At 40.3% G+C, this 19,245-nt stretch overlaps 1 protein-coding gene across 1 annotated transcript in view; it reads right to left on the bottom strand.

Annotated features, from left to right (window-relative positions):
* Window positions 1-19,245, bottom strand: part of dnah9 (dynein, axonemal, heavy chain 9) — a 157,204-nt gene that overhangs the window by 114,310 nt on the left and 23,649 nt on the right. Inside the window, exons 14-30 of the mRNA XM_067489060.1 lie at window positions 17,759-17,867; window positions 14,337-14,578; window positions 14,051-14,186; window positions 12,117-12,313; window positions 11,736-11,998; window positions 11,432-11,593; window positions 11,068-11,290; window positions 10,757-10,923; window positions 6,139-6,282; window positions 5,884-6,043; window positions 4,782-4,937; window positions 2,826-2,958; window positions 2,446-2,723; window positions 2,007-2,137; window positions 1,783-1,909; window positions 1,164-1,316; window positions 628-753 (exon numbers count right to left, since the gene is read on the bottom strand). Of these exons, the coding sequence (XP_067345161.1) occupies window positions 628-753; window positions 1,164-1,316; window positions 1,783-1,909; window positions 2,007-2,137; window positions 2,446-2,723; window positions 2,826-2,958; window positions 4,782-4,937; window positions 5,884-6,043; window positions 6,139-6,282; window positions 10,757-10,923; window positions 11,068-11,290; window positions 11,432-11,593; window positions 11,736-11,998; window positions 12,117-12,313; window positions 14,051-14,186; window positions 14,337-14,578; window positions 17,759-17,867 (2,907 nt within the window). The remainder of the gene's footprint in view (window positions 1-627; window positions 754-1,163; window positions 1,317-1,782; window positions 1,910-2,006; window positions 2,138-2,445; window positions 2,724-2,825; window positions 2,959-4,781; window positions 4,938-5,883; window positions 6,044-6,138; window positions 6,283-10,756; window positions 10,924-11,067; window positions 11,291-11,431; window positions 11,594-11,735; window positions 11,999-12,116; window positions 12,314-14,050; window positions 14,187-14,336; window positions 14,579-17,758; window positions 17,868-19,245) is intronic.

Raw genomic sequence — 19,245 nt, 5'->3', positions numbered from 1 at the left:
TTTGTATACATTTTAAATAAAACAGCATCAGTCAGAAATGGAGCCAACAAACATGTATGATGTATATAGGCTTCCTATATATAGTACGCATATGTTACATACATGAGGCTCTGCCTTCATTTCTGCCAGAAAATTTGGCTTGAGATGAAAAGATTATATTTAATGGTTGTTTTTATTGATCAGTCTGAAAAGTCAGCAAGATTACTGGATGGGCTGAGCAGGTTTTATGTGGCCTGGCTATTAATCTGTCAAGGGCATAAATTCAACTCAAGATTAGAGGCAGAGATCCCTGTAACTTTTTAAAATTCAACTTTTATCCATTCCTGATATGACATATTTTTACTAAACTCTTTCTAAACAAAAATTGTTGTCAGCTATCATGACTATGTAAAAATGCTGACACATATGTGTCATAATTTTATGAGTATGTGTTAACAGCAATAAGCTTGTGCTAGATGATTGAAATTGCTACAAACTGTATGTATAAAACTAGCGACTGTTAGCACTGTTAGATGAAATATTGATGAAATGACCATTCAATCAGATCAGGCATTAATTAGTTCACGTATCAATCAGGCGTTAGATAAGCTGACTAAACTATACATACACCTCACTGGGCCAGTTTACCTGAGCTGGATAGTCAAACAGCCACTGCTCTCTGGGTTTGTCCTCGTAGGCTGTCACTGCCTCGGTCATCTCATGCCGAACTGTGGAGCGCATGGTGTCCAGCACCCGGTTCAACCACACCTCAACCTTACCAAGGAAAAATAACAAAGTTCGGCGAATAGAAACACAAGTAGAAAGACATTGAAATGTCTGTCACATGAGCATTAACCGGCTCTCTTATCAATGGACCCTAATGAGGTCATTAATAAGCATTAGAGTGGAAGTGGAGTCAGGCAAATATTATGGGATGTAATGGAAAATTAATGGATTTATGGTCTTTGATATGCAAAACCCCAGGGGCAACAACAGACTCAATTTCATTTGTGTCTGTATTATGGATTTGGATAACTACAGAATATTTTATATATATTCCCTCAATGTCCTTTTATTTGTAGAAGAGTAGGTGAAATGACTCTTCTGACCTATTACAGACAGCTGTAGTGCCCCAGCGAACATAATAAATGTCCAGTTTACCACCATGTAAGTGTATATTTTACCTGTCCAGTGCAGTCACAGGACTGATTAAAAGGGACATACTCCTCCTCTTTGCTGTACATGCCCAGTCCATTCTTCGAAGGATTCCCCTCTCCATTTGCTTCAAATCGCATCTTAGCCATGTTGTCAAAAAGCTTAGACAGATGCTTCTGGACCTGAGCAAACACACAAATGCATTAAGCTCAGGCCTAATTTACACTCAGCTCACTGTCTGGTTCTTATTTTCTCTGCTGCCGTGCAAAATAAAATAGGATTCCATTACCTTTTTTTTTACAATTGTTAATCGAAGGGCAAGACCTGTTTTCAGCTGCATGCCGGCAAACTTCCTTTTTAGATAGATTTAATTGCAAGTTGTGTTTAACAATGATTTATTTCTCTGAAGTAGAAAATGCATAAAACAGTTTCCTGATGGTGGAGTTTGAAACAGGCTAAAAAACTGTAAGCAACATTGCCCCGGTATGGGCAGTGAGGGTACTACAGAAGTCAACAGCACTCAGAAAAAGAGCTAAACTATTAAAAAGTAACTTGTAGAAGAACTGCACCAAAATTTAAGCAACATTTTCTGCCTCTGAACATACTGAAGTGTACATTTCTCGCTCAGGCAAATATTTGTGAAAGCACCTCGTGTGGGTTGGTGCCATTAGACAAAATGTCCAGCAGATCAGCTGAAGAGATGAAGTAGAATCTTGGGAAGGACAGGCGCTTGGTGTCCAAGTACTCTGCCAGAGCTTTTTCACACAGAGAAAGCCTGTAGAAAAATACACAATCGTGTGTGTGTTTGAATGTGCTCACACTGTGTAAACAGTTTGAAACCCATAGAAGAGTTCCCAGACAAGAATTCTCACCTGCTCTGGATGTCCTCCAGTTTCCTGAACAGGCCTTGTTTATTAGTGGCCTCCACCACATTGGGCGTGTGATGCATGGCACCTGCCAGCGCTTTGAAATCAGCATCAATCCCCTCGAAGCGCCTGGAGTCCTGCAGAGGATTTTAGAGCCGTGGGATTTAGGTTTTCACAAGAGAGAGGTGAGAATCAGAGGTTTAATAGCAAACATCTGGGTTTAAGCGCAGGCCGAACATCATGGGAGCAATTAAAAAGTCATGTAATCTCAGCACCTAAACTGGGAGTATGGTCTAATTAACAAATTCTTAATTAACAGCTTTAACAGCAAACAACAAGGGCGCATGTTAAAGCTTGCATGCAAATGAGCTTGTCACTAATGTATACTTGAAATACGAGCTGTAATCAGCTGCGTGCGAGCACAGTTAGTGAATATACGTGTAACCTCGGGCAGCTGTGACCGGATGTCCTCAGAGCCAATGAAGATGCTTTCCAGGTGGGTCCACGTCCGCTGCACCTCGAACCAGATGGAGATGACGGAATCAGCTACAGACAGCTTGCTCTGCCAAGCCGACACTTCGTCCAGAAAGTGGGCGATGTACTTGGATGACATGAGGTTTTGCAACTGGACCTGGTTGTCTTCCAAGGTCTCAATCAGCTCTTCATTTGTGCGCAGCAGTGGCACCTGGGTGCGGTGATGGTGCTCATACTGGAACTGCATACCTGGATGGGATCAATACACAAATAAACAGGTCATAAAATCTAGGTAAGAAAATGACAACACTTTTGAAAGTGTGGTTACAGCAAAGTATCTGCCTCCCCTACCTGTCCATGTGGAGTTGAGCTCGGAGAGGACTTTCTCCATCCCCATCTCTTTTACTGCCTTGTCCACTATCCCTCTCACCTCCTCCTCAAAGCAGTGCAGGTTAAGTTGCAGCAGGTCAGCCAGAGTTGTCTTCTGCTAACAGAAAACTACATCACTACTGTATTTTACCCACGTGTCATATAAACTATAATCAGATGCTATTACACATCTTACAGTGAGCGCTGGCAGTGATTGCTGGTTTCAGTTTAAGGGGAACACACGCTGTCATTAATACTGAACGCCTTCAGTATAAGCAGCTATTATAATCAAACCGTCTACCTTTTGTGCCCTGCAAGCAAGAAAAAAAAAAGCCCTTCTGTACTTGTGGAATCTGTACACCACCACCTTTTACCGCTCATACTATAAAGATATTTTGTAGAACATCCATAGGCTGCTATTATTAGTGGAGTTGACAGATTTCAGGAGAATATCTAATGCAACTGATCTTTGCTTTATAATGAGACAAATTAATTCAATCTGCTCCACATAACCCTCCCTCTGCCTGTGCTGCTACGCTCACCTGCTGACTGTAATGGTCTGCCATTTATCTTCTACATTAAAACATTTAACACAATATGCAAGTCCTCTCAGGGTATAAATAAATTTGAGAGAAAATTGACCAGTGGTAACCAAATATAATGCAATAATATACACTAAATATTTAAAAGTGGTTAAGTAGCTACTAAAATCAACAATCCCTCAACATTTCCCAGTTAAAATTTCACGTCCTACGTATTGTTAGTGATGGAAGTTGGGTCTCTTTTGCACGCTTCTAATATGCTTTTCTGGTTGAATGAATAATAGTTTTTTCCTCAATATACATACTATAATGCTGAAGTCAAACCAATTTGTTCGTTAAATTAGCAGATGCATTCAAAAACGGAAATCTGTGATTTACAAAATTAGTTAGACCCATTGCTGTAGCTGTCTAAATTGTGTTCAGGTGCATTTGCTTTGCTTTCATTTCTCTTGACGTGAGCCAAAATCTTGACTGGAGTCCGCTTGAGGACAACTGAACTAATTGGACAGAAAGACAGATCCGTTTATATAGCCTCCCATAATTGGTGCCTCACAGATCAAGACATGTCCATAAAACCATTGCTAAAGCTCTGAGTCTTCCTGGGGCACACTGTTCTCTGTAAACATGAAATGGAAGAGTCCACCAAGAGCTTTCCAAGAGGTTTCAGCAAAAACGAAAAAGTAAGAAGAACCTTGATCAGAGATATAGAGATGTCCTTCAAAGTAACTTGCTCCAGAAGTAATGAAACCTACATAAGACTGCAGTGATGGTTAACATTTCATTATGACCATGATCTAAAACAGTAAGCCAAGATACCACTGCAGTGGCTTGCGGACAAGTATTGACTGGCCTGTAGTGGTTCACCCAAACAGAGACCCAAATTAAAAAAAAAACATCTGTAGATGTGAAGATGACAGACGTCTCATCCAATCTGATGGAGAACAGAAAGAATGAGATAAACTAACCCAATTTTTTTTTTTAATTATAATTAAGTGTGTACATTGCTGGAAGAATTTAATGTTTTAAAATAAATGTACAGTGGAGTAACATGAAAAGTGTCTCAGTCTCTGTAATAGATTTTTGTGTAATTTAAATTTGAATTAAGCAGCTGGTAAGTGCAAACAACTTTAATGTGATCTCTAATGTGAGCTGATTCTGCAGCACAAACAAGTCCTGTGAGGATAGAGGTAAAGCTGGGAAACAAATAAGGAACTGCTTTGTGTGTGTGTGTGTTAACGTTCTCCATTAAATTAGCAGCACATTGTAGCAGAGCTTGTTTTGAATATTAAAAAGTAGCTGCTAGTACTGCACATAATTCACCCAGAATCAAGAACAGACCAACATATACTGAATCCTTTCATAGTGTATATGTATGAATAAATCCTTTTATTCAAACCTGATCCATGGTGAATCGGACACCAGTAGCAGCCATCAGCTGGTGCCAATGTCGGGCTCGTATGGCTGTGTTTTGGAGCTCTGCCACAGCCCGGAGAGAAGTTAAGAGGTTCTTTACCCTGCTGTCCAAACCTGTGAAGGCCTCCCACGCTCTAACCTACAGGAGTTAGACCGCACATCAGTAAAAGAGCCTCAGATAGAGATGAGGGTGCATGAAGCTGCAAGTCAGAGTTTCATTTTATTTATTCTGGTTAAATAGATTAAATTTATTTCAATTCAGTTAGAAATATGAATTACTTCCCAGCACCCCTGCTCATGGGCACATAACAACTGCATGCAGTTTATCCGTCTTATCTGTCTATCCGTCTTTGGATAGACATTTAGTAAGTCCTGATCAAATCCTTTACTGTGCCCCTATTTAGGTTCTTGCATGGCATAAATGTAGTTTGCAATGATAACAGGGGCATATTTAATACTTGCAGTTCATTTTCAAGAATAGGTCATTGATTAACCAACTGTAAGTTTTACCAAATACAATGGAAACTGTAGCTGACAGTTTACAAGCTGTTCACTGCTGCTTATGTCGACATTAGCTCCGTGAAATTGTTGAGAACTAAGGCCTTCGGCTCAATTTTCCACCTTTTAAGCTTGTTTCAAATGAGAATATCTGAGAATATCCTAAATGTGCACTTGATGGCTACAAACTGGATTTCACGATGGCACACTTACCAGTGGATCATCTAGAAAATGACATGGAAAACAAAAAACATCAATGTGTTTGTACTGCAAAATGTACTATAACATAACTGTTATTTTATTCAAACTTAACCCTGTTAAGATGATTTATTTATTTTGTTCAGCTTTCAACATTACAAGAGAAAAAAGGTTTTCAGAGCGAAGACTAAATGACGTGTTAAGCGCCTAGAGTGCTATCTCATGTACTATAACATGGAGGAGTGTATTAGTATAGTATAATACATTATAGTGTAACTTCCCCAAATATAATATACTATTTATTAAAAATTAAAATTGGGCTTTTTAAATTGATCTAAATCCCACTTTAGAACTCACTCTTCATTGGTGTTTAGTAATTAAGTACTCACCTCTTTATCTAGCCCCCGTATGTCTTTAGAGAAACGTTTGCACTCCAGCTCCATGTCCTCCACGTGGACCTCTCTCCATGGAGTCTTCTGCCATGCGGCCATGCTGGACTCCACCACAGTGATCATATCCCACAGTTGTTTCAGCAGGCCCACCTCACGCCTTGAAGGGGGGGTGAATTAAATCACCATAAAAATGTCAACCCTTCAGATACTGACCGGGAAGCACACGACATGTAAAGAAGCTTTGGGCTTTACCTGCATTGTCGGAGCTGTTTGTACTCAGGGATGGTGACCTCAAACAAGCTGGCAGACTCCACCAGGGAGGCCATGACAGCCTCCCACTCCAGAATCTGCTGGTGAAAGGCATCCAACATCTGGTAGGGGCTCTCATTGTCAAACCTGGACCAACACACAAGCACACACATGCAGCCATCAACACAGAGACACATTTGCACAACCATACCAGACAGTGTTTATATAATGACAGGCTGCAGGTTTGCCAGGTCTGACTTGGCTCTAGCATAATCAGACCTAACCGCGCACTGTGACAATTAACAATGACTTCCATGACATTAATGGGAAAATAATCACTAGGTTATTAAGAGACCAATTACACACATAACTAATCTAACAATTAGACGTTATGATGAAGCATCTCTACCTATGAATTAATTATCATTATGATAAGATTCAATTAGCCTTGTCGGATGTAAAAGCCTCCAGATAACACCTCTTTTCTGAGAGGGAGATGAAAAGGTAACATTATCTTTTCAGAGATACTTGCTAAACTTAGTTGTGAGCAAATAATAAAAAAAATTTTTTTTCTATTTAGCATTACAGCAACAATAGTTAGAAGCAGGCATAATGCTTATTTTACTTTATTTGCTACTAGTTCCACTAGTTCCTAGTTCCACTAGAGGAAGAGATATCAAGGCTGCAAGGCTGGCGTCAAGTTAAAGGCTAAGATAGTGAACAACTGGAGGAGTTTAAATCCCCACCATCATAAGAGGGAATGTAAATTCTCTGCCTAATAAAACCGGAAAATTTTCTGCACTGAAAAATCAGAGGATCTACCAGGAGCGCAGCTTGCTTATCTTCACAGAGATGTGGCAATGGACCTGCTGCTTCATTATGTACATTAATAACTGCTGCTGTAACCCAAGACACCTTTATGAAAGAAGTACGGCCATACTATCTGCAGAGGGAGTAAAGTCATGAGATCACCGTCGGTGTGTACATTCCTCCGAGCGCTGATGCAATGTTATTTCTTTAAACTGTTACATATATGAACTCCAGACAATGTCAGGACGATCAGGTCCTGACATTGTCTGGAGTTTCCCTTTCAGACATGTAACCAACATCGGGAGATAGTCCGTGTGATATGCGTTCTTGCTAAGAAATAGTCCTTGTAATTGGGCAGAACATGACGCAAAAGCCAAGCTGTGAAAGTGACAGTGTTTTGCTTCACACATACGCCCACCCCAGAGAAAGTCTGAAAAATGGCTGAATTCCAGTGCATGTCTGAAAGAGGCCTTGGACTCCACTCTGGCTTCTTTCTACCAGGTTCTGGATTGTCCCACAAGGGAGAACAGGAAGACTGGCCTACTGTATGTTAATGTAAAGGATGCATACACAGTCACCCCCCAGGTAACATACAGCAGGTCAATTGGCTGTGGCTGCAGGCAAAATACAACCTGGCTTACCTGCAGCCACAGTGCAGCCCACTGGTACAAAGACAGCCTGCCACAACACGCTCCATCAGGAAATGGTCTCCTGAAGTGGACAATGCCTTGAGAGATTGTTTTGACATTGCGGATGGGATGTCCTGCTGATTTCACATGGTAACAATATAGAGGGATTGTCACATTGCGTGATTGACTACTGAAACCTCCGTGTTGATGTAGTCGCCCCTGTTAAGATTGCGCACTACTACCCTAATAATAAACCATGGGTAACACAAGCAGTCAAAGCTGTTCTCAACAGGAGGAAGGTGGCCTTCAGAGTCAAAGATAAGGAGGCAATAAATTAGCATAGCAGGACGTAACACCATGCATGAGGGAGGTAAGAACAACTAAAGGAGCACAAACTGCAGAGCAGCATGAGGAAGGTCTTGGATGGTGTCATGAAAAGAATAGTAGGGGGCACAGTGGAAAAGGCAAATGAATGGAACGACTACTTCAACCACTTTAAACAGCGTACAACCACTGCACCCCCCGCTCAACACATATACACCCCCCTTCCTACAGTCTTCTACAGTCTATCCCCCCCTCTACATCACTGCAGCATCCTTTCCACAGCCTCCTCCCACATAACAGCAGATGAGGTTAAGTGAGCGAGGAAGCTTCATCCTAAAATAGAAGTGGGTCCCAACAAGGTGTCAAGGTGTCCTTGAATTCTTAAGAACTGTGCTGCCGAACTGGGGAAACCCCTCCAACATGTTTTCAACGTAAACCTGAAGTTAGGGAGAGTGCCCACTTTGGCGGACATCCTGCATCATTCCAGTGCCAAAAAAGAACCAGCCCATCGAGCTGAACAACTACTGACGGCAGCGCTCAAGTCTCATTTATTATAAACACCTGCTTGCAGCTCTTCCTCTGCTTCGTTGGGCCAAAGGTGCAACATGGTCATGACCCACTGCAGTTTGCGTATCACGCAAACATTGGCAGATGCCAGGCTCGGATTCTGTGTCTGGAATTTTAAAGCGCTTTTAACATCATTCAACCCCTTAGAGAGTATAAGAATCTGGTGTAAGACTGCTGCTCCCAAAACGTAGCACAAACAGAGCGAAAAACTCCTTTGTCCCCTGTGTCATAAAACAGTATAAGCATACATTCAGGGGGAGGGGCAACAGGTGCAGAATTGTATAGGATGGGGAGAAACAGTGAGTCTGTGCAATACATATTTATCTATTTATCTAATCACAACATTAATACAATATTATACATATACTACATAACACCTTTAATTTCACAAAAGGCATTTGCCCAAAGGGTTAATAAAGTTTTATTCTATCCTAATAAAAACACTGTAGGAAGAAAAGCATAGTCGCAATCCCATAATATCTCAAATATGACATCTTAATTAAATAAGGTATTTTATTTGCATATAGTTCTCCCTCACTACTGGTGACAAACTATGTGCAGGTCTTGAACGGAATGCCAACTAAATTATACTGCTTATACTGGTCACAAGTGAGGTAAAATCAGTGAAACACATTATGCTATGACTTGATACAAAATGGAGAAGCTTTTCCAAGCCTGATCTATAAGAGACGTCTGTCTAGAGTATAATTTACCCAAAACCATAATCACTTTTGACCGATTTATTAAACAAATCAGGACCTGCTGATCGTCAACCATAACTTGAAGATGAGCAACAACATGAGAAAAAAACAAGTCACTTGCATTTATATTTTGTGCATTGAAACCACCGTTAAAGCCAGTGCAGTGCATGTTACGGTTAGTATAAGTCATTTTGCAAGGACCCAAGTAAGGAGATGGCAAGAGGAGGTAGAAAGGAAAGGGTACATATTTATAAAGAAACAGGAGGGATAACCCAACTAAAAATCACTCCACGAGGAGGGTAATAACTTACAGAACAAAAGGTAACAAACGACAGACTGTACACGAGTAGGGTGAATGACAGACAGGATGGCTATTCAAACAAATGGGGTGCACACATACAAGATAGACACAACGTAGGGTACAACCATGGACCAGACAAGATCATAACTAATTCAAACACACAGGTAAGAGGATAAATAACAGGGACTAAAGAACAGAACTAAACAGGAATAGACAGGCGGGAATAAAACAAACAAACTAAACTAGAGGCAAAGGGAATTTAACAGGAGTAACTAATACAGGGAACAGGGTAAAGCAACCAGGCAGAGGATAAACTAATGCAAACCTGACAAGGAATAACCAAACCAAAGCAGGGACCAAAGAACAGAGCTAGACAGGAGAAACTAACTTAAGGGAGCAGGATGAAACAAACAGGGAGGATAAACTAATTCAAAACGTAACAAAGAGAACCAAACCACATAACAAAGAATAACCAAACCACAGACCAAAACCATGACAGAGTCCAGACGGGGATCAGGCGGGATACGTGATGCAGCATGTGTAGTTACTCTGTCTGTCTGCATGCTGCTGTATCACTGACAGTGCATTTTATTTGAAGTGATATAATGTCTACGTTTGAAACACAGTATGTCTGATGCAACTACAGCACAATCTTTTTAATGTTTTGGTATTCATACCAAACTGCAGGTTTAAGGTTGTGCATCAAACTAACTGAACTTTGACCCTAAATTTGATGACATCACGGATTGGGATGTGCTGACCTTCATCACATATCCAATGGAATGGTTCATTTTATCATCTCTGAATTCTGGCAGTTATGTAATTCTACTCTCTTATTCTCCAAGAACCTTCTATCTCAAGTACCACACATATAAAATAATAATAATAATAATAATAATAATAATAATAATAATAATAATAATAATAATAATAATAATAATAATAATAATAATAATTTGATCTCACGAGCAGGATCGTATGTGTGTTTGGCCTAAAACCAATATTAGGAGGTATTAGTTTGTGCATTTACCACATACCACAGTCACCTCTTTAAAGGCTGTGTGCAGTAAAACTCCATGTAAATGAGAAGGACATAGATACTGGATGATTGACAGGATTAATTACAGTTGTATATAAATATATTAATACTTTAAAATGTCCTTGTAAATACTTACAAACACACAATAATGTGTTGTAGACTATTGACTGCTTACATATGTAAATTATAGAGTAAAATGTCAAATATTGCTTTAATAATAATAATAAGAAGAAGACAACATTTCTTCTACCTGAAGGGTCCATTCTTACGAAAGTGCTCCCTGAAACTGTGCTGTTTCACGTCGAATACGGCACACTTTCGACGAAGGCTGGCAACCTCGATGGCCTGCAGCGGCGCCACTTGCTGCTTAACTAGCACTGCTTGCTTTTTGACATTGTTCCACTTTTCTGGCAACACCTGCAAGTAGAAAGATAGATGTAGAAATAAGGAGATTAAAAAAAGAAGCGAGAAAGTCAAGGTGAGAAGAAGTGAGTGCAGAGGAGAGAAATAGTTCAACAACAGAAAGAACACGTACTCTAATATCTGAACATCAGTCCTTACCTCCAGCTGTTTGTAGACCATGTCAGGGAGCTCCTGCTCATACACTTTTAGCAGAGCAATGGTTTGTTGCAGTGGCTCAAACATCTCATCTGTGTTGTTCTGTCTCTCTTTTACTGCCAAAAGGTGACCCATGACACCCACCAGGCCATCGTAGTCACCCTCTTCCACCTGCTGGCTGAGGCCAGTCTCAGCCATACTGACAAACTTCTCCAAATCTGACAGACTGCAAATAAACCAGTTGGAATATTACAGGGACATCTCACAAGTTTACTTGTAATAAGCAGTGCCAGTGAAATCAGTTGTGTCCCCCCGGTGTTGTAGGCTGTAGCAGCACAAACTCAGCGTGTATTTAACTGTATTTCACCTGTTTGTTACATGGTCGATGAGGTGCTGTTTAAACATGAAGCTCCACTTTTTGATGATGTTTAGCAAGGCACTCTTCATGCTACGGCCATCCACCCTCATCCACCCATGGAACACACGCACTGGCTCCAGAGCCTGTACCTCCTCATAGATTTTCTCATACCTGCAGTATGATGACATTTAGATTCTAAAAAGCTAATCTAGCCCAAATATTTCACTAATGTTGTTTAACCTAAGCCTTAACCAGGATTAAAAAAAAACACACAAAGAAACATAAGCTCGTGCTCTACCTGACTATTACTCACCTGTCCACCTGCTCCCTAAAGTTCTCCAGCGTTGGAGGACACTCTGGAATTCCATCGTTAGCATAAAACTCCATCTCCTGGCTGGTGAGAACGTGGCCATAAAGGAGGAACTGGCGCATGAACTCCTTCCTGTCATCCACATACAGGTAGCTGTAGTGCTCCAAAGAGTTGCAAAACTCACAGCATGTTGTCATGATGTCCTGCACACGCTCCATCAGGAGATGACGCATGTCTGCCAGGTCAGCCATATCTTCCATGTCAGTCTGAGTGTAAGGGGTCAGATACAAAGAATAGCACTGTGACAATAGCCTTAAGTGTGTGACACTTTATCTGCACTTACGATACTGTTATACTATTGATTGTGGCTCGAACAAACAGTACCTGGTAGTCAGGGAAGGGGCTTTGCTGGGTGAGACGAGGCACCAGTGAGGAGATTCTGAACACATCATTTATGAGGCCTTCCACCAGCTCGAAGAAACTGTCTCCTGCCCCAAACTCCAGAGAGGGAGTAAACACCATGTCAGGGACATTAAGGTCTAACTGAGCCTCAAATAGAGGGGCCACAACTGTTCTCCGGTCTGGGAGAAGGACAGGATTGGAAACGGTTAAAATGGCATGGCATCTCACCACTCTTTCTAGAATTACTTTCCCGTGCACAAAAACTTTTCAATTCAATTTTTCAAGCTGGTTCACAACTCTGAAAACAAAACATAGTCACAATCCACATCACAAAACACTATTGCACTACAGCAGTTGTAGTTAGCAATATGCACAGCTGAGCATGGATGGATTTGTAAAATTCTATATTTTAGTGTATCACAGGAGGCTGAAACAGAATGGGCGACAAATTCAAGATGCTACAGAAACTTTGAGAAAGTAAAAATATATTTTAAATAATCCTCATGTCCCCCAACCTGAGACACACAAGAATGGTGTCAAGTGCTCAAAACAAACCCCTTTTCGTGACACATATGTTTAAATTCTTATTAAAGATTTGTTATCAGGAGATGAAATGACCTACAGTATATCAGGCTATGAGATCTTTCCCCGTATCACACAGCCCTAAATTTTATCTACAATAGTTTTGGCAACAAATATAGAAAATATGGATAAAAGGTGATATTATTCTCTAAATAACGCTACAGTATTTAACTCATCATTTATTTTTTAAGCTTTATAGCACATGAGTCACTCTTTTTAAATGTCATTTATTTTAGAGATTGTGACAGAAAAGTGTATTGAGCACAATATGTAAAACTACTACTACAATATTTCTGCAGTGACTCTTGAATCAATTGCAAAAGCAGGAGACAATTATTCCAAATTAATTTCAAAGCAAATCATTTTTTTAATTTAAACATATTTTTTGAATTAAACCAGTAGTTATATATTGGCGACTTGTGGCAATAGAACAACTTGTAAACACACAAACACATATTATCATCTTAGTTATGATGCTAAACATGTCAGCAGAGTTCCACCAAACACAGAGCAAAACAGACATTGGTTTGAAAACACAGTAAATCTAACAGACTCCTTTTAATTGTGCTGTGCGCAGTTACATGCACTGTATAGTATTCAGCTACTAAATGCTAACTTTCCTGTCAGTAGTGTACAGTGGATTTGTTAGAGCTTTGTCTCTGGAAACAGCTGCCTTATGCTGTTGCAAAGCTGACGAGAGCTATGAGATCTAACCTGACTGCAGGAGAATCTGGTGACAATTCTTTGTAGGATTGTCACCTTCTCACATTTTTTATTTTACTCCATAGAATTTACAGCGCCTTCTCTCATTACAGGGGTGATGTCAAAAAGCTTTCTAATCGTAAAATCAACCCACACAAAGAGAAGGAGAGGGAGATCGAACAGGGAGAAGAACTGAACACAGTCTGGCAGCAATCCACCACATCTTGAATCACATCCCAGATCGCCGATGGTTGACAGCATAATAGCAGGAAAGTTCAAAACTGTTTCATGTCCACAGTCAATACAGGTGGACATCCAATTGACATAAAAATCCCTAAGGATATATTGCTAAGGAGCTGTCTAAGTCACTTCTGGCTGTAGGAAGATGCTTCTAGATTACTGTAGAATTGGAGTAGTGAGTAGTACTAGACAGCTGAAATTAACTTTAAGGTTGACAGCAAGAGTAGCAACATGACTAGCATCACTTAAGTTTTATAAATACTTAAAAGTCTGAGTGTCGATTTTTGGGATTTGGATCCTCTCTGTTCAATTTAATTTCATTTAACTTTGTTTATCTAATTCTAAACAAAATCCTCTTAACGCACTGTGTCATCTGATCTTGGACGTCCCACCTGTGTTATCCAGGAAGAACTTGAGGGAACACTCAATGCTGTTGAAGAAGCCATCCATGATCATGTCATCAATGTATTCCACATAGGCCTTCCACTCCTCAGATGATGGATCGGCCCTGAACAGCATCAGGTTGGTCTAAGACATGTGACATGTGAGCAATTGTGACGGTTATTCTGGAACATAATCTTTATTACATTAAAATTATTGTTTAGACTTCAAATTCAAATTATGAATCAATGACTTAATATTAGCTTGAAGAACTACAGGAAAGACTCTTTTAACAACCTTAACCAGGAAGTGGATCTTTTCTCCTGAAGACTGTATCAGGCTGTAAAACCTGTCAAGCCTCTCTGTCTTGTCTTCTAAACTCAGCAGTGTGTCTTTTTTGCCCTCCTTCCTGTCAAATATAGGGTTGGCCCAAGACCTCATGCAGCTTTGGATCTCCTCAATGTTGTCTTTGGTTCTCTGGAGTCGGTTCTCCAGGTCACAGACAGAGTCACGAACCTCCTGGATATACTGCCAAATACCTAGAGGGGAATAGATAATGTAAAAGTGTTGTTGAGAGATCAAATTAGTAGAACATTACTTCAACAATTAAAACTAAGTCTCAAATTTACAATTATGCAAGCTAATGTCGCTAATGCTAACAAGTGACATCATCATTTTAGGATTGGTGGGGGAGGTGGCCAGCTCTGAAAGTTTACCCGGCCAAGAAAATGGGAGTTTGTGTCTCTTTAGAAGCCATTTTATTGTAAACGGATACAAACTTAACCCTTAAAGCCAACATCACAAATGTTCATGTTCAGTCGGTACAAATGTTCCTTCTTTGTCAGAAGTAACAAAAGTGGTCAATATTGACCAGTAAAACTTTTATTTTTTTTCCTTTCGGCTTTTCCCGTGAGTTCAGTGTCGCCACAGCTGATCATTGTCCGCATGTTGATTTGGCACAGTTTTTACGCCGGATGGCCTTCCTGACGCAACCCTCCCCTGTACCGGCACTGGACAGCTGGAGATAGGAATGGACTGTTAGGGGTTCATTGTCTTGCCCAGAGACACTTCGACATATAGCCACTGACCACAGGGTCAGTGGTTCGATCCCGCAGACAATATTTTAAGTGCAGTTTTTCTTCCATATAACGTAAGAAGGTCAAACTGCACTTATCAGGAGTTTACACACAGTGCTGTGACAATTGGTTTTCACTGCTCAGCTATCACACAATGGTGGAATGAGCAACCAAACTATTGAAAACAGAACTCTCCCACAACTTCATATGCACTTAACAAAAAAAAAAACTTCTCTGTCCTATCTTTACTTGTGCTTGTGAAATTGAAACATAAAGGTAAAGAGCTTTTCATTATTAGTCCTGAGCCGCTGCGACTGAGCGCAATACTCAGGTAAACATGGAAGCTCTCTTTGTTGCATAGATAGATGTGGAACAGTGACCTGACCTGGTCCCTAACACACATGTTTTTAGCAGCAGGGGAAACTGGAGCCGTCAGTGGAAACCTACACAAAAACCATGCAAACTCAGAAAGGCCCTGTCTGGTCTGGTCCTCGCACTCAGGACCTTCTTGCTGTGAGGCAGGAGTGCTAACCACTCTGACACAAAGCTACGCTATTTCTTCAATCCTCCTCATAGCAAGCTGCTTTAATGTTTTCTCTGCTTGCTTCTTTCCTCACTTGTAGGTTGCTCTGAATAAATGCAAAAAAAAAAAGACTAAATATAAACGTAAATGGACATTTAAAAACACATAAGCAATCATAAACATCACTATTATATTCAATATATAGGTTCAGAAACTGTCTATTAATAAAAATATCTGACAAAAAGTGTTAATGTAGTAGTGATTGTGGCATGATGAGAAATCTTATGGCAGAAAAAATGCACCTTTTTAGACAATTTATAGTAAATGGCATACAACAGTTTATGTTTCAACATTAATAATTAATGCTTCCCTGATTACATGTCTGTGTATATTCAACAAACCGCCCATAAAATTTAAAAGCTGTACAGAGAGTCAATTTCACTGTGATGTGAGCATATGAACAACATTGTTTACCAAAAGAACAGCAGCCAGTTATCTATTACCAACATAAGCAAGGGGGGTAAAATGTCTGCACACAGTCAACTCTCAGATCTGAGTGATGGCAGTGGTGTATTTACCAATGGAACACATCAATGAACATTTGTGCAACTGACATTCTGGGCACCAGAAACAAATTACAAAATGTTTGCCTTCCTTTCGGTGCCCCTCGAGCCGTTGATGCCCTAGGTCACAATCAGGGGTGTTTTACATAAAACAGTAAGAAACCTTTGAGGGAAACAAGTTGCACCTGACATACATGAATGAGTACAGTCATTCTCTACAAAATACATAGTACAGAGACAAAAGTAATCCTATACGGTTTTACCAAAGAAATTTACAGCAGACAAACATAGCAGCACACAAAGCAGATGTGTGTGCAGGTAGTGTATGTTCGGCAGAGGGACTGTGAATTTGTCCCTGCGGACAGCTGAGTGCATTGGCATGTACCAAAAACACTCTTCTCATTTCTGCTACATTCTTCTGGGAATCCTGGACTTGAAGAAACTAACACGACATGTCTGTCAGAGCTGTGTCAATCCAAGCTTATCAATGATTGAACACCACTCCTACTCCAATTTGATGTTTTTAAAATGCAAAGGCTCTTTGTTCACGTCCCTCAGCTGCCTGCTCTGCCTTACAAATATGACACAGACAGAGGAAAAGATCAGGGTTGAGCAGTGAGGGAGAACTATTTCTAATATTTGTGCATTTTTATACAAATACTGTGTGTGGGTACATACACTCAATGGCCACTTTATTAGGTACACCTGTACAATCCAATGCAATTCAACACCGCAGCTCTGCAATGAATTCTACTTTTACAATGTTATAATTTCTCAGTGTTTAAGTTGAAACTGTCAGAAAGGGGATAATTCTACTGTCTGTTTATTACTGAGGTTGAAGTGGGCATGGGAGTCGTACTGGACTGCATTTTAGAAAGAGGTGGCTCTAATGTTTTGGCCACCTTACTCATTTTTAATAAGAAATTATTACACTGTAAAAATAGAATTCGTGGCAAAGTTGCTGTAGTGGATTGCATTAGATTGTACAGGAGTGAGTGTGTGTCCGTCTATATATTCATATATATATGACAGCTGGATAGTTGGTTGACACTGACTTTGGTACAGTAGGTCGCGGGTTCGATTTCCGGTTAGGGCATGGTCAATATCCAGTGAGTCCATGCTACCTGCTTGACATGAGACCCACCAAGGCTGGAGACTAAAGAATACTGGAAAAGCATATTTGAGAAGGAGGCATCACATAACAACAATGTCCAGTGACTGGTGGACTTGAGAGCAGACCACAGGAACCTTCCTGAACAAGACCCAGTAACCTTCACAAGGACAGTCATCCAAGAGAGGGTATGAAGAACTAGACAGTTCCTAAATCAGTAAAAGATTGTTGCTTGTTTTGCTACATCAAATTCTGAAAGTTTGAAAAAGATGTAAACACCTCCTAATAACAATCAAACCACATATCTAATGTTATAGGGGATGCAATAGCACACAAAGAAAAGTAATGTACATAATGTCGTGTTTTGTACTGTGGGTTTACTGACCCGTTAACAGTAGGAAAAAAAACATAAACTGCATCTGCAAGGTATCAGTATGTGTCCAGACCTTGTCCGTTCCAGTTCAGAGTCTCCTCTGCCTTTTTGAGCTGATCGTCAATGTCCCTGAGCTGGCCATGAACCAGAGGAAGCTCCACGCTGAGCACAGAGTGCATCACCTACGGCCAGGGAATGGGAGAGAAAGAAAGAAAGAAAGAAAGAAAAGATGTGATTTCCAGCTCCCATTAAGTGTGTACAGAAACCCAGTTTTAATATAACTGCCACTGAAAGGCCACACAGAAGCCCAGAGCATTAAGATGTGGAGTCATCCTCATTAACGCCATTGTTTCTGGATCGTTCCATGTTGCTATGACTTAATTGGACTTTAACATGTACCTGAAGCAATGAAATGCTGTATTTTAAAAATATAATCATCTCATTGAGGCAGCTGTTATACATGTGGTCTAGGTTTGTTGGGTGTTCTCTGCATGGCTGAGGTAATTACATTGGTTCTATTGTTTTATGCTCCATTATTAAAATTGCCATTTTGCCCCCATGTCTAGTTCCCATTACAACCCACAATAAAACTATGTAGCAGCATATTTTATGAGGTAATTCTTTCATTGAACTCATTCAGTGCGCACATGCACACAAAGCACATCAGCATTAACATAATTTGGAGATTAAATTCAAAGTCTGTTTGTCTTTCTACAGCAAGGGCACAATGATGTTTAAACAGCAGCTCAGTTCAGTAACTGTTCTGAATGTAACCGATCGATGCTATGAATTTGACATTTATGTAACAGTAGTAGGCAGCATGAAGAAAACACCACCATAATACAGCTATTGTAGTATTCTCCACTCTGCGCACATTGCAGCTTGGCTTCATTCGGCTTATCCTGTGAGTTCAGGGTCATATAAGTTGGGGTTCAGTGTCTTGCTCGACATTTGACCCGAGGAGATGGGGATCGAACCAACAACTGTGGGACTGATGGATGACCGTGCTACCTCATGCGCCACTGTCGTCACAGTCATCAAAAAATCATCACAGTGGATGATTAGTCAGCATGTTGATTTAGCTGGATGCTCCTCCTGACACAACCCTCCTTTTACTTAAGTAACCAGGTTTTCTTAGATTGTTGATCTCTGAGAAGGAAACTAGTGAGAGTCGATTAAAGTGAAAATTTTCCCACCTAACAAGTGAAGGAAATAAGCAGCACACGACAACAAGCCTTCCAGCATGAATGAATACAAAACAGGACTCTATGATGACATTTTTGTGGCACTGGTGGTTTCGAAATGAAAGTTCAGTTATTTATCCGACGTGATTGCAGCATGGAATTGGCTTATTTAAGCCTACAGTCTGTAGGTTGAGAAGACAGATTGGTTTGAGTGACAGCCTGATAACTGATCACAGCATGCAGCTACAACCTGACAATGGATCAGATAAAATTTTATTTATCCTCAAATAAATGTATGTGCCCAAGATGCTCAGTGAAAATAAATACTCTGTTTATACACCAACAAAAACATCAAATCTTAAGTAACTATACTGTT

Source organism: Channa argus, chromosome 20, assembly GCF_033026475.1.
Source record: "Channa argus isolate prfri chromosome 20, Channa argus male v1.0, whole genome shotgun sequence".
In the NCBI taxonomy this organism is placed as follows: Eukaryota; Metazoa; Chordata; class Actinopteri; order Anabantiformes; family Channidae; genus Channa; species Channa argus.
Note: the sequence above shows the minus strand (reverse complement) of the source record. Positions and strands in the feature narration are given on the sequence as shown.